This window comes from Suillus paluster, assembly GCF_016628075.1.
Source record: "Suillus paluster strain FC165 chromosome Unknown EDB91scaffold_135, whole genome shotgun sequence".
Lineage (NCBI taxonomy): Eukaryota > Fungi > Basidiomycota > Agaricomycetes > Boletales > Suillaceae > Suillus > Suillus paluster.
Genome location: NW_024537695.1, coordinates 13,075 through 27,306, shown reverse-complemented (window position 1 = coordinate 27,306; position 14,232 = coordinate 13,075). Strand labels below are relative to the sequence as shown.

The following is a 14,232-nucleotide window of genomic DNA, read 5'->3' as shown; positions in this document are numbered from 1 at the left end:
GCTTGGCTTCAGCTCTTGTGCTGTACCCTTAGCTGAGTATGTGCCCCGAATTTGGAGTGGGACTGATGTTGTCCGACAATAGGACCAGGGGACCACTGTGGTCTGCTTGGTGGTTGGGGAAGTAAAGGCTTCTAGCAGCTGGCTGATGGGGCGGAGGAAGTAAGTCAGAGGTGGAAGGGATCAAGGGGATTGAAGGTAGGGTTTATTGGATAGAGGGAAACAGAGGTGAGAACTTAGAGCACAGCTCTAAGTTGGAGTGGGGGAGTGGAGGCGACAACAAGCTGAAACTTGTGTCTAGAGTTGAGTAAAGTCCTACAGAGAATTCCCACAGTAGAAACTAGAGAAGACAAGTAATATTAAGACTGAGGATGCTAGACTAAGTACAAGAATGTATTTCAAGAAAAGAAGTAAAAATATTAGCAGATCAAGCTCATATGAAAGGAGGACACTGGGGAAGAGACTTAATCAAGATGGCCCTCTTGGATAGGATATGCAGCCCGAAGCTAGATGCATCAATCCTAGAAACAATCAAAAACTGTGCTAAGTGTGAAAATTTCAGTCCAATGCATGTACCTACAATGCTGCACAACTCAGTTTCTTGGCCTGCCTTATCGTTCTTTATTTGTTTCAACACAATCCCTGCTTGGATCCTATGATTTTACAATTATCTATGGCTGCTAACAGTCCTCTGAGATTGTCATCAGTATTCCATCCATCCTCTAATGTATTTTTGGCTGCATATCCATGGGTCCATATGATTCTTGAGCCTTGTGGGCCACAGTCCAGAATCTTGGACTTCATGATTTCCTATTGAATATCACCAACATCATGTTCCTCTATCACACTGTAAGTATGTGTTGTACTTAAGTCTGAGATCCCCCCTGGCAGCATCCTAGAGTTCACACATTATTGTCATATACCAGATCTGACTGCTTCCAACATCACTCACATCCACTCCACCCAACCCTACATTGTCCCACTTTCCCCTCACTTCCACTTGTCTCCACCCCAACCCAGTCATACCAGATCAACTAGTGCCCCCACTTGACCACCTCAGTCAGTTTACTTCCCTTATAGTTTCTCCTTTCAGTACATAGCCATCCCTTTCAGATGGACACAAGTCTTGCTTTATTGTCACATCCACTCCTCCACTCCAACTTAGAGCTATACTCCGAGTCTTCACCTCTTGTCCCCTCCATCCCACAAAGTCCCTCTTGATCCTCTCCACCTCCAACTTACTTCCCCACCTCATCTGCCTGCCTACTTGTTAGCCCACCACTAGTAGCATAATTAGGGTCTTATGCTGGCACTTGTATCTTACAATCCCTTTTGTTGCTGATCAGCTAATCTCATTGCTCCAACGCTGGGAGACTCATTTTCTGTGGATACTCAACCTTTCTTATATCACTTTAGTCGACCACTCAAAAGGACCTAGTGGGTGTGTTCTAGGATGGTACTCCCATTATTTTACCCTATATACTAGGATATCCCAGTCCACACTGAAGCAAGTATCTGGGCTATCCCAAGTACCTATTTTTGATCTTTCCCAATCCCAACTGAGATCACTCTAGCATGTCTCTGGGATATCCCAGTGCATTTATTAGGTGGGCTTTCCCATTATAAATATGAGTGATGATCACTACTTGGTCTCACACCAAGTGGTACCCCAACTAGGACCTCAAAAAAACCTCTAGTCAACAACACGCCCAACAGCATCCACACTGCCCTACAGCATTACAAATGCCTCAAACCATCCAAAAACCACTTTACCACAAAATTCCATTTAAATATATTCGCAACCAAAAGAAGAAGTGCCAGCATGGGTCCCAGAGGACCCAACTCCCACACTACATCTCCAGCCCAAGGCACTACAACCTGTTCCACTAAACAAATAATGCTCCAATGCAGTAATGGATCATACTAGTGCTGAGCAATACCTCTCCTCAAACCTTCTCTGTCATTTGGGTGAACCCTTTACACTAACTCACTTAATTTCAGTTCTATTCCACATCACGCAGCTGCCCAAAACTTCATTACCTGTTGTCGCAGCACTCAGAGCTACAGCATTTATTCTGAAGAAACATGCAGCTAATGAAATTGCAGACATGGTCGCACAACAGCTCTCAGATACCCTGACTCTCAAGATTGTTGATCATGTGATCACCTCAATTGTGCTGCAGGTAGCCAAAGACCTGAAGGCCTCAACCACCTTGGAAAGCACTGTTTGGGAGGTAGAACAGATATGACAGGCCATCAATTATGAGTAAGAGGAAACAGTAGATGGAGTCAAGATAGTCGCGGAACATATTGAGGAAGCGGCCAATGCCTTCTACACATCAGTTGAGATCTGCAACGAATCCCTGCAGCTCCTAACCCCCTCTCTTGATGTCACTCAAACCTGTCTCAACAAACTCTTGACTCAACTCTCTGCCTGACCCATCCTACTGAATCCTTGTAGCAACCCCCCACCCAACCATCATTCAGCTCCATTGTAGCAGCTCACCTCCCTCCCACCATAGACCAAGTGGTAGCTAGAGCGGCAATCAGAGCCAGACAAATACTTCTGGACCCCCTCCCAGGAGGCCATATGTTTCCACCAGAGACCAACCACACAGACATTGTCAAGTGAATCAAGGAAGCTGTGATGAACATCAGTAATGACACCACTCCAACTGGAGGAGTACGAGCAGTAACAACCTTCCACAATGGAAGCATAGCTGTTGAACTCGATAGTGAAAACCTGGCAACATGGCTCAGAGATCTGGTGGGAAGACCTGCTCTAGCTGCGCAACTGGGACCCTCTGTATTGTTCCACAGTCATACTTTTGCCCTCGTCATAGAATACTTACCAATCCAGATGCAGATTGACTCTGACAGATTTTTAAGAGATATTGAGAAGGAGAATGACCTACTGGAGGACTCTCTCCCCTCCATCCGATGGATTAAGCTGTTAACCCGCAGGACCCAGGAATAGTGGAAGGCATTTACTCTTCTTCAGGCTGTTGATGCTCCTATGGATGTCATGGGATAATGTTGTGCCAGTAAGTGAGTGCCTAAAGTGCATCATCCAAACCTTAATCTGCAACAACTGAGTCCATAGGTCTAGGCAGAGTCTCACCCTGACAGACCTTAAGGATGACTTGAGTTGCAAGGTGCACTGACACCCAAGGCCCTTCATGGGTTATAAGCTATGAAGATATTTCAAAAAAAAAAAAAAAAAAAGTGGGTTGTCAAGTGAATATGGTGGAAGTACCTCCAGTACTGTCACACTAAAGGTATAGACATCATACACCATTGTACATTTCCCTCCACTCCTGCATAGCTCAGCAGGGCACCATCTTAGAGACTCCTGATTAAGGGTGCTGCCATTGCTGACATCGAAGTAGCTCATGATCTCCTCCTTGAGCTATATTGGTTTAAGAAGTCAGAACGCAGTGATCGACATGAGTGGACATGTTACCCTTGCAAAACCAAAGTTGGAAAGCAGTGGTCTACAGTCTGGGCTGATGGCAATGTTGATCTACAAAGGGTCTTGATGAGGCAGCATCAGGATATTGTTTACAAAACAAGTGTGACATGTCACAATTGTGACTTTGTAATAATTAGTGATTGTCCAAATCAGGACTCATCAGCTTTGAATGTTGCAAACTCAAGTGCTTGATATTCAATCAATTGAAATCTATCAACTTTTGAAATGGAGCGGATGGAAACGGAAATGGACAAGCAAACAATATTGGCCAGGTGTGTCATCAACTGATTAAGGTAGATGAATCCATGCTGACCCCAGGCTGATGTCATTGCAGGATTGCAATCACCAGGTAGGCCATGTTAGCCCCATCATGGAGTGCACACCAACAAATCATAGCATCAGCATTTGAACCGCTTACCAAACTCTTGCATCATATTGTTCACTATCCCAGATGGGCAGCTAGTGAGTGAAAATATATACATTTGAAAAACAAAGTAATTTTCTAGAAAATTCTTTATGGGACATGGCCGATGGCGCAAGTGCATGTGCACCAACAACTCTATCACCTGGAGCAACCAATTGTGCTGGTCCCACAGCCACTGCTCTAGAGAGAAGAAATGTGTGCGATGATGGTGCTGTAGATTGCGAGAGAGCATTGTTTATTTGAGTCGGAAATGATGGAACTCCAGTACCTTCTGGGACTTAGAGGACCACATTAGCATTTTATAGTCTGGATGTACAAGTTTATGAACTTACCACAGAGAAGTGTTGCATCACACATGCAGTACAAGTTTGAGGAAGGATATTTGAGTTGTTACAAAACTGTGGCCAGCTCTACCGAATGTCAGATTGCTTGAGATAGTTTCAGAGTATATCTCAAAGACAGGAGAAGTTCTTTCCAAGATGTAGCAGCACTTGTCCAGTTCCTGTCATATACCTGATCCAACTGCTCCGACAATATTAATATCTGCTTCACCCGACCTCATACTTTCCCTGCTTTCCTACCACCTCTGCTCTGTCTGCCCTCCGCTCAACCACCTCTTCGGTTACCTTCTGCATCGTTTCCACTCTACTGTAAACTCCTTCCCCATTTAGGTATATACTTTCCCTATTTGCACATAACACTTACTTCCCGGATCACCGGTACTTTCTATAACAGCTCAACTAACTGATCCAATACATACATATGGATATCCGCTCCGACTTATGTTTTTCACTTGTGTCTACTTACAAATTATGCTTGGTACATAGCCTCATACCAAGGACTAACTAGTCACTGCCTCCTACATAGAAGTATATAAAAACATATCCTATACTTAGCTACTCCCCAGTCTTAATATTACTTATCTTCCCACTGACTCTACTAGTGGGAATTCTCCATAGGACTTTGCTCCCTCTCTGGACACAAGTTTACACCTCCGACCTTCTGCTCCGACTTAGAGCTGTGCTCTAAGTATTTACTCTTACCTCTCCAACCCCATCAATCAAATCCCTTACTACCCTCCGCCCCAATAAACTTCCTCCACCTCCCTCCTAGTCAGATTACCACTAGTAGCACCTACCTCCTGACCCACACAGTGGACCAAAGTGGTCTGCCTGTCCTATCGTCAGACCCGCTCCAAATTTGGGGCATGTACTCGGCTAAGGGCACAGCACAAGAGCTGAAGCCAAGCCCTGACCCCTTTTCTTCTCCATCCAAGCACGATCTCTAACAGTTCCACACTCAACAAGTTCTGAGGCTCATCAGTCAGTAAAGCCCAGGGTAAAATGCTAATGAAGTACCTGGTAAGAAGAGAGGCAGCAAAGCAATGCAGAACAGAGACAATACAGCACTTGATCCAATTGAAGATGGGAATGAGGTTGTAGCACCCAAAATCCTACTGACCACCAAGCACATCGCCCTAGCATCAACTTGACAGATCACGAGCTGCTTGTTCAGAGTTCTGATGAAGAGCATTATGATTTGTCAGGAATGCACATCAAATGCGTGATACATTGGGACTCACGAATGACCATGAACACCTGGATCAAGTAAATGACCAGGAGATTGGTAATGTGGAAACCAGGGTGTCCACAGAAGGTCAAGAAGTAACCAATGGGCAGTGTCATATCCTGTGCCTCCAGATCCGAAATTCCAGATCTCCCCTACTAAAGTCTGGATTCTCTGTCATTTTGTCCACCCAGCACTCTGCCTTCATCTCTGCACTCTCAACTATCTCCTTTTAGAATAACTATTTCTCTGGCTACCAGTTATGTCCTTTCTGCTTTGCTTACTGATCTGTCCATTTGTACTTCATTTCTGACTTCACTGCTTTGATCTGTTATACACTTACTAATAGACTTTCCACATGCTTCATACATAGCTTCTACTTTGCTGACTGATTTACTTACATGATACCTACAGTATATAAACTCCTGTAATACTCTGGTACTCCTTAGTTCGAATAATATTCTCTGAGAAGATGTCGCAATGATGGAGAGAATGCAAACGATCACAGGGACCTGCAAGGTGGTTGTGTTCATCCAGCTCTCAACATGTGCAATGTACACCATTGGACCGCCTGCAAAGTGTGGCCAGGAGCATGATCAGTGTGGCAACTGCGCCTCTGAGGGCAGTCGCAGACCAGATATTGCTGGGTGAAGGGAATTGTGAATTTGGAGATGTGCATACCCTGGGGGAGTTGAATGGAGTGCAGAACCAGTATATTTCAATGTAGAGCTGATAAGTAGATGCATGGTGGAACACTTCTCCTTGTAGGTCTTGAAGAAGACTTTGCTCCAGTCTACATGCCGCAAGTTCATGTAGTGCTTGGTGGGTGAGATGTCCACAAGGTGAGGCAAGACTGGGGAGTATATTGGCTTGACACCAGCTGTATGGGGAAATTACCTACATGGTTTTCAAGATCAATCGTAGCCAGACCCTCAAGATACAAGAAAAGCTGGTTAATGTTGTCATATACAATGATCTTATCACCAAAAACAGAGGGACGCAGACCACACCCCTGGTGGATCACTTCACATGTGACCTTCTTAGAGGTCACCATGATCTGAGCGGATGACATTGGGTTTAATTATCTATAGAATGTCTGGGTGTTATTTTCTGCCCATTTCTTCCCAGAATCTTTCAGGAATGTCAGCTGTTGTCTTTGAAGGGAGTACTACCTACCATAGTGGGATGCAGCATTGATTAGCACCTTGCTTTTTTTACTGCTGGGACAAGAAGGGAGTGATATCCTTCGACAATTTTGATTATCTTCATCATATACTGAGGGTCCAATAGGCTGCAATGCGGGCTGTGAACACTCAGGGTGAGTATCCAGAGTATCCTAGGAGTTAGTTAGTAATTGACATTTTGATTGACAAACAATGATCAGCCCCACCTTGGTGATTGGGAAAAAACCCTCAACTTTGCCTGAGTCACCATCAGTGAACCAATGAGCATATTGAAATATCATATTATACCATACTCAACACCCTCATCTTCCAGGACCACCTTCCTATAATACCATTGTATTTCGAGCCATATATCCTATCATAGGGTATTTGAATCAATAAGGTACACTGGAATTGCAAATGTACTTGCCTGAACTTGACGACAAGTCTTCAGGTAAATCTTGGACACCTTACCATACCAATATGACATCACTGGAAAACTCCCATCTTGCATTGGAACAGCCCATTCATCTGATGGAAATATTGCAACGCTGCAGGAATTAATAGGTACCATATAGCTGTTATGTATGCCATAAAATTGCGTGTATTGGACAAATGCATCAAGTAAAATGCATTACAAGGTACAAGTGTTGTCCTTATGGCATGCCAAGAAGTATTACATCATATGATGGATTAGATCCGACCACAGTGAATTAAATGCAGAACAGGGTCAGTAAATAAATGGGTTTTGTGTATGGCGGAGGCAACCTTAAGATACCAGAGCAATTCAGAGGTGATTGAACGACAGGGTCAGTAAATAAACGGGGATTGTGTATGGCGGAAGTGACCACTCATGAAATGTGCATTTTCCATTCTATCAAACTGAAACTTTAACATACTGGAGCAATTCAGAGGTGATTGCAGGACAGGGTCAGCAAACAAATGGAGATCGTGTATAACAGAAGCGACCGCCCATGCGTTCCACGCAATCCATAGTTTGAAATGTGCATTTTATATTCTATTAAACCAAAACCTTAAGATACAGGAGAAATTCAGAGGCGATTGTAGGACAGGGTCAGTAAATAAATGGGGATTTTGCATAGAGAGAGTGACCGCCAAGGTGTTTTGTCGACTCAATATTGTATGTACTTGTAGCACATGAACATTCTAGGTTAAATATAATCAGGATGTTTTCAGGGTGTGATCTGTTACTCACACATCAGCATACGGCGTCTGATAGATGAAGAGGATTCCATCAATATTCTGCAGCAAATACTCAAATCAAGGATCCTGGATTGAAACCCACAGGGTTCGAGGATCTCAGGGACTAATGTTCAGACAGCTGAGAGGAGTGCATCTGAGGACAGATTGAATCCTGATGACAATATTGGAGTACTATCTGCAGGTATGGAAAAATGCAACATCTTGGACCAAGAGGATGTCGAGGTCCAAGAAAACAAGCCAAAGCTGAGGGAGGCCAAGAAAGCGAGTTGTGCAACGTCGTGAGTCTATGAACTTAAGTCATATTTACATGTCAAGTTGAGACTCTGGTCAAGGTGGCAAGCTGGTTACCATACTTCCAACTGATAGATCAACTCGGAATATCCAGAATACCAATGCACAACACATACATGCTACACTTAGCCCTGTCCCTGAGCATTTCTCACCCAATGATGTGGTTCATCATGGCCAGACATATAATCACCTCACGAGCACAATATACAATGAGGACCAGCGAAGGAAGGAGGCTGAGGATGAAGAGTTGGATACAGCTGATATCCTGCAGCAGATCATGACATCTGGCATCCTGGATTGGAACCCACAGGGGTCATTGGCTGCAACGCGTATAGGAGATGATAGCTTAAATAGTGATGAAGATATGAGGGCACAGTCGATGGAAAGAGATGTGAGGAGCATAACTGAACATAAGGATCACTCAAAGGCACAGAAACCATGCCAGTCCATGTGGACGACCAGCTAGAAAACCAACCACACATCATGAGCTCCTATACTTGACCTCTACCCAGATCTACATGATCATGTGCATAGGACAAAAACACAGGACAATGGCATCCACGGATAGGAATATCATCACCCAAGGAGCTGGGAAATCATAATTCCAGACCCATCATCCGTGCTATGAGCAATCCAGTGCAGGAACACCAGCCTGAAAATGCGGTCCACTATGACGGTGATCTATGCATGGAGGAGGGCGAAGCCAGCAAAACTCCATCCACTAATAGGCAACATAGGGGACATCCAAAAAAGCTGCACTGTGTATGCAAGAGTTACTGGTCAGTGATGTTGGAAATCTTCATTAAAGCTAAATGTGAATCACATCGAATATACAGCATCCAAACAATCCAAATGTCATGTAGTTCATCAACCACATTCAAGTACTATTCCATTGGACGACTGGGACGATGAATACATGCCAGAACCAGCACACCATAAGTATCTTACATCGTTTGACTGCTGCGAACATGTATTAATATCTTTCATAAGTGATCAAAGAGCTCTCGCCCAGAAGAATATCAGATGATGAGTACAGGCCATCCCCTCCACCACAGGTTACTGTACGGTCGCTTTCACCTGATGTCTCACCACCTACGATACCTGAACTGATGGCCGAGGAAATTGCTTGTGGGTTCATAATTATTTATACATAGGATGAAACACTAATTGTATTCTGCCCAATCACAGCTCATGCAATGGCCCAACCAGGTGTTTGGACATCTGTTTTAGACACCTGGGCGACCCTCCAGTTGAATGAGTGGCTTGAAGCAACAGTGGCAGACTTTTATTTGTCCCATGTGTGGTACGAGCTGTTGAGCAGATCACGCATGAGGTATGTGAATATGCACACAACAATGGTGAATGAGATGGAGGATGAAGAAGTCAAGCTCTTCCAGAGGAACTATTTCATCCCTCATGATGGAATATGCCCTGTTGTCCCTGTTGGATTTGTAGTCCATCACGTCAATCATTTCTTTGCAGTTGTTTTCGACTATCAGCGACACAAAGCCTATGTCCTGGGTCGTCATATTTCCGATGATGCAATGGATGTCGATGGAGTGGATCCGGACGACTGGAATGAGTGGAGAGGACCGAAATATTGGAAGTGAATTGGTGCCCTTCATGGCTGGAGCACGGGGGATGTCAATGGTGTATCTGTGATATCGGTAGATTGGAAGCAAAATGGAGTGGATTGTGGTCCAATTGCTTGCTCCGTGCTTGGGCAATGTCTTAACTCTGGATTAGACGAGCATGGCAACATTCCAGCATTTCAAGTTCAGTGTGGCCACAGACTGCACATTCACATGTTGCGTGTCATTGCTGGGCGTTGTTAAGACCGTGCTCAGGGGTAAAGCGGAGTCTGAGGGGCTTGACTTCAGCTCATATGCTGCGCCCCTTACTCAAGTACGTGCCCCTAATTTTGGGGTGTAGTCCGACACGAGTTCTAGGAGTTCCGACAGGACGTTGGAATGGGGGTCCTCTGAAGGAGGACCGATGGACTACTAGGTGAGCGCAGGAAAGTTGGGCGGGGGTTGTTCCGCCCGACAGGAGGGAAGCAGGAGACTACTGCGGTCGGAACCAACAGTAGAAGCAGAGCGGAAGGGACTGCTTGGACGAAGTCCAATGCAGAGCGGAATGGAGGGGATGGATGCGAGAATCCGGGGTTTAGTTCCAACGCATGGGAAGTCGGACGAGCGGAGGAATGGAGGAACGGGGGAACAGGGGAACAGGGGAATGGAGGAACAACGGAACAACGGAACAGTGGAACGACAGAACAGCGGAACCAGCGGGACAGGAGGAATGGGGAAGCAGGGAAGCAGAGGATCGGAGGACAGCCGACCTAGGGAGTCAATCCCCTAGGCCGGGGAACAGGAGTTTGACTTGGGGTAAGCTTTAAGTCAAAGGGCAGAAGAACAGGGTTTAGAAAAGGTAATATTCCGACTGAGTATCTACAGACGAATGTACATGTTTATATACTCTAAGTGATGAGCATAGCATAGCAGAAGGCTATGTGCTGAGTGTATAGGATTACAATAGGATGACTGAGACATACGAGAATAAGGCTCGGGGAACAGTATGTACGCAACAGATCAGAATTGCTAGGGTATAGGGATTACTGGTGATCTGAAAAGCGGAACTATGATACTAAATGGGGATAGGACCAGTTGAGTGGTTCCTAGTCTAGGAGTGGACCGGTGAGGCAGTCAGATGGACTAATATTTGGGTGGGGGAATACAAGCGGAACTGAAGGATCTGTGCAGGTCGGAAAAGCGGAGGGAGTAGGAGTAGGATCGGGTGGACTGATAGGGTGGAGGAGCGGAACCCCAGATAGGGTTGGATGGAAGGGGTATGGGGTCGGGGGACATAGGGGTAGTGTCAGAAAAGCAGAATGGGGTCGGGCGGAGGTAGCAGGGCTAATCCTGCTAGATACACTTCATGCATTGTCGGGGAAGGAGGAATGGAGTGGACAGGGAAACAGGGGGTTGGACCAGGGGTAGGGATGCTTATAGGTGGTACTGGGTGTACTCGGATCCGGTATATGACAGGTGTATCAAGCTCTGCTGTAGTGACTATTTGATGCTCCTTGACACTGCGCAAGACGAATGGCAAGAGGGCGAGCTACCAGATGAGGGTGTCATCAATGTGATTTGGAATGGGCGGCACCAGGCTGAATGTCTCAAACTCCTACAGAAATTGACTGTTGTGAGTGCCACCTGCTCAACATGTCAACATCCCATACCTGCATCAGGGTGATGAACACCCCTCACACCATGGACAGAATGAAGATGGAACTCCAGTGGATCCGGACGGTTTGGAAGCTCAATGGAGTGATGATGAGGATGCCCTTGGAATGAACCTACCTGCAGATAGAAAGGTGAAGCTTGCAAAGCTTTTTAAAGCAAACAAGCTACTTACTGAATGTCAAAATTGCAATTCTATAGTCCCTCATGCCATTGGCACGCACATTCAACTCCAGCTGGACATGCCACCTGATGTCCAGGATACCACTGACTCACAACACTCTGTTTCTGCCTCAGCATCTCGTACGCGAGTAAAACACTGGCATCTTGGAAGCAACAAATGATTTCCACGTCCCACTGCCCCAGTCCCCCTGGCTGCATATGCAAGTCAGAGGTGGCTTCAGGATGACCACACATTTGACAGTTATGAAGGTGGACCAATAATTGAAATGTTAATGACTCCCAGGGAATCCAATCCAGCAATGACATTACAGGCTGGAGGAATCCAGATCTCAACTGCTTGGGTGGACTGGGTGGACCATGGCTACCACATTACCCCTAGCTCATTCCACATGTTTTATCAATGTGACCCAATAGCCACCATGGATCATATCATGCCCATTGGCACACCAGACTCCTACAATCCTTCAAATCAGGTTCCAGATTGTGTTACAGGTGCATACAGCCTGGACCGGCTAGGGTCAGAGGATGGAGAACACCACACACAGGTCACAGATGTGGAAATACTGTCTGCTGCTGAACTCATCGATTCTGCCCAATATGATCCCCCACTGCATGATGACTGCAGGTTCAGACACAATTCCTTTGTGCGTGGTCGCACCAGTAATCATTATGGTGATAGCCCAGCTTTATATTTTGATCTCGAACAAGATGCGGTTGCATTTTCAGAAGATGAGATAGAGATTTCAGTGGACATAGACAGCATAATCTGGACCACAAAGCTCTTCTGATGCAAGGGATCCATGAGTATCTATATCACTCCACCATTTCAGATGAAACCTGGCATATTCAAGCATAATCACGCTTATATCGACATCACGATTCCACAGTCAGAAGCAGATTCCAGTATGCCTGGCAGCAGGACAGAATGGCTGTCCAAACAATTTCCAATGTCTACCATCCCTCATGCATGCATTGGCCGCATATCCTCTGCTTTGTTGACACTCAATCTATATATCGCATTCCCAAGGATGATCCATCAACACCCAGTGAATGGTTGGAGAATCATGCTAATGCCAAAGGAGGTTTTGGACATCTTCTGGGACAGAGTGCTACTTCCATCCATAGGAGATTGCACTGATGTCAGTTGTGCACCTTACCTCAAGCAGACGTTGGAGGAGGCACAATACAAGGCCAGAGGTAGAGATGGATGCAAAGGTGGATGGGGACCTCCAAAGACTGTACCCCTGTCAGATGATGACTTTATGGAAGTTCAGAAATGCATGCAAGCTTGCATACGTGATGGGGAGGGCGAGCTCAGCATGTATGAGTCGCTGTTCTTCATTTTAGAAGGAAAGGGAATCAAGCTACTCACAAAGGATGGTCAGAGAGGGCGCTTTTCAGGACCGGAAGAGGCACTGTGTTGAAATCTGTCTGACCTTGACTGGCCATATATGATGAACAGGAGGCATGGGGAACTGCTGGTGGACATTGGAATTTCATTTACACCTCACTCTCCAGATGTTCCAGTCGTAGGAGTGTGGAGACTAGATGCATTAGAAGCATGATTCAGAGCAGGAGGCTACAAGAGAGGCGAGATGCATCACAACACACTTTCTATATATGGAGCACTGCAGGCTGAGATGCAACAGGAGAGATCCCAGCAGACCCATATCGCATTCAGGAGCACCTACAACCTCTACTACGAGTCAATCTGGACGAACAGTAACCAAGCAATTTTCGCTTCTGACAGTGACACATACAAGCTTACCCCATCATAAGATTCCGTCAGGTGAGCGGCACCAGCCATGCATTGCAGAGACAAAGTCTGACACCATCATAGAAACCTCTTCCCCCTTTGGACGAGGATCTATGCTGGCATCTAACTGCTTCCATCCAGAATGCCGACGGTCATTTGCATAAAAGGTAACTTCATCCTGAAACCAAGCTTCTACATGTCGTTCTCCTGGGGAAAGTGATGATTCTGATGTGATGCCATCTTTTAGCCATTTGTTAAGACGTGGTTCGATGGCCATTATTGCAGGAATGAATACTTCTTGGCGATATTGAATGACGTCGATGCGCTCGTGACCATCAACATATTGGCCCCTCTGATCACGAAGCCAGCGATAGCCAAGCTTGTGCATCCACCGCTTTGCTGTGGCATGTGAAATTCCAGATGTAAGTCCAAACTGCTTTTGAACTTCCTTGTCACTGATGTAGCTGACAAGATCTGCAGCTTTGACAAATTTTCCGATAGACTGGAGGTGGGTATGTAATTCCAATGCGAGTTCATTGTCATCAATTTTTGACAGGTGTGAAACTCCATACAGGTCAAAAGGAAGGTCATCATGATCCATGATGAAGGATCGGGTCCAACGGTGAAGTTTGTGAGCATAGGATGGTCCTTTCTGGTGTGCCTGTGCAACTGCAAGAGAAGACACTATCCACTGCGGGCTAGGCCTTGCTTCAGCTTTATTAGTGCGGTCAATGAAGACACACAAGAGCATCCGCATCTGCTCGAGCCACTCTCTCAACAATGGAGGAAAGTCCCCCCATACAAAACCAACCCCACTCTTTCTCTGAGGCTTCAGAATTAATTTGATGTCCTCCAGAGCTTTCTCAGCAGCACCGAGTGTCAGAGACAATAGATGCTGTGCATAGAACTCCCGC

At 45.7% G+C, this 14,232-nt stretch overlaps 5 protein-coding genes across 5 annotated transcripts; 4 read left to right on the top strand and 1 right to left on the bottom strand.

The window, feature by feature from the left end:
* Positions 1 to 2,644: 2,644 nt before the first annotated feature.
* On the top strand, positions 2,645 to 2,974 carry EDB91DRAFT_1062933 (uncharacterized protein; the record flags this gene model as incomplete). Its single annotated transcript, XM_041314575.1, has 1 exon — positions 2,645 to 2,974. The coding sequence occupies one exon, from the start codon at positions 2,645 to 2,647 to the stop codon at positions 2,972 to 2,974; it is 330 nt and encodes a 109-aa protein (XP_041170391.1).
* A 5,833-nt stretch (positions 2,975 to 8,807) lies between these two features.
* On the top strand, positions 8,808 to 9,747 carry EDB91DRAFT_1087533 (uncharacterized protein; the record flags this gene model as incomplete). Its single annotated transcript, XM_041316234.1, has 3 exons — positions 8,808 to 8,916; positions 9,128 to 9,265; positions 9,326 to 9,747. The coding sequence occupies 3 exons, from the start codon at positions 8,808 to 8,810 to the stop codon at positions 9,745 to 9,747; spliced, it is 669 nt and encodes a 222-aa protein (XP_041170390.1).
* A 1,468-nt stretch (positions 9,748 to 11,215) lies between these two features.
* On the top strand, positions 11,216 to 12,350 carry EDB91DRAFT_1255321 (uncharacterized protein; the record flags this gene model as incomplete). The annotated part of the gene is made up of 3 exons (XM_041323959.1): positions 11,216 to 11,341; positions 11,388 to 11,682; positions 11,746 to 12,350. The coding sequence occupies 3 exons, from the start codon at positions 11,216 to 11,218 to the stop codon at positions 12,348 to 12,350; spliced, it is 1,026 nt and encodes a 341-aa protein (XP_041170389.1).
* A 42-nt stretch (positions 12,351 to 12,392) lies between these two features.
* On the top strand, positions 12,393 to 12,986 carry EDB91DRAFT_1255320 (uncharacterized protein; the record flags this gene model as incomplete). The annotated part of the gene is made up of 1 exon (XM_041323958.1): positions 12,393 to 12,986. One exon carries the CDS (start codon positions 12,393 to 12,395, stop codon positions 12,984 to 12,986), a length of 594 nt encoding a protein of 197 aa, XP_041170388.1.
* Positions 12,987 to 13,334: 348 nt separating this feature from the next.
* EDB91DRAFT_1062922 (uncharacterized protein) lies at positions 13,335 to 13,919 on the bottom strand (the record flags this gene model as incomplete). Its single annotated transcript, XM_041314572.1, has 1 exon — positions 13,335 to 13,919. One exon carries the CDS (start codon positions 13,917 to 13,919, stop codon positions 13,335 to 13,337), a length of 585 nt encoding a protein of 194 aa, XP_041170387.1.
* Positions 13,920 to 14,232: the final 313 nt, after the last annotated feature.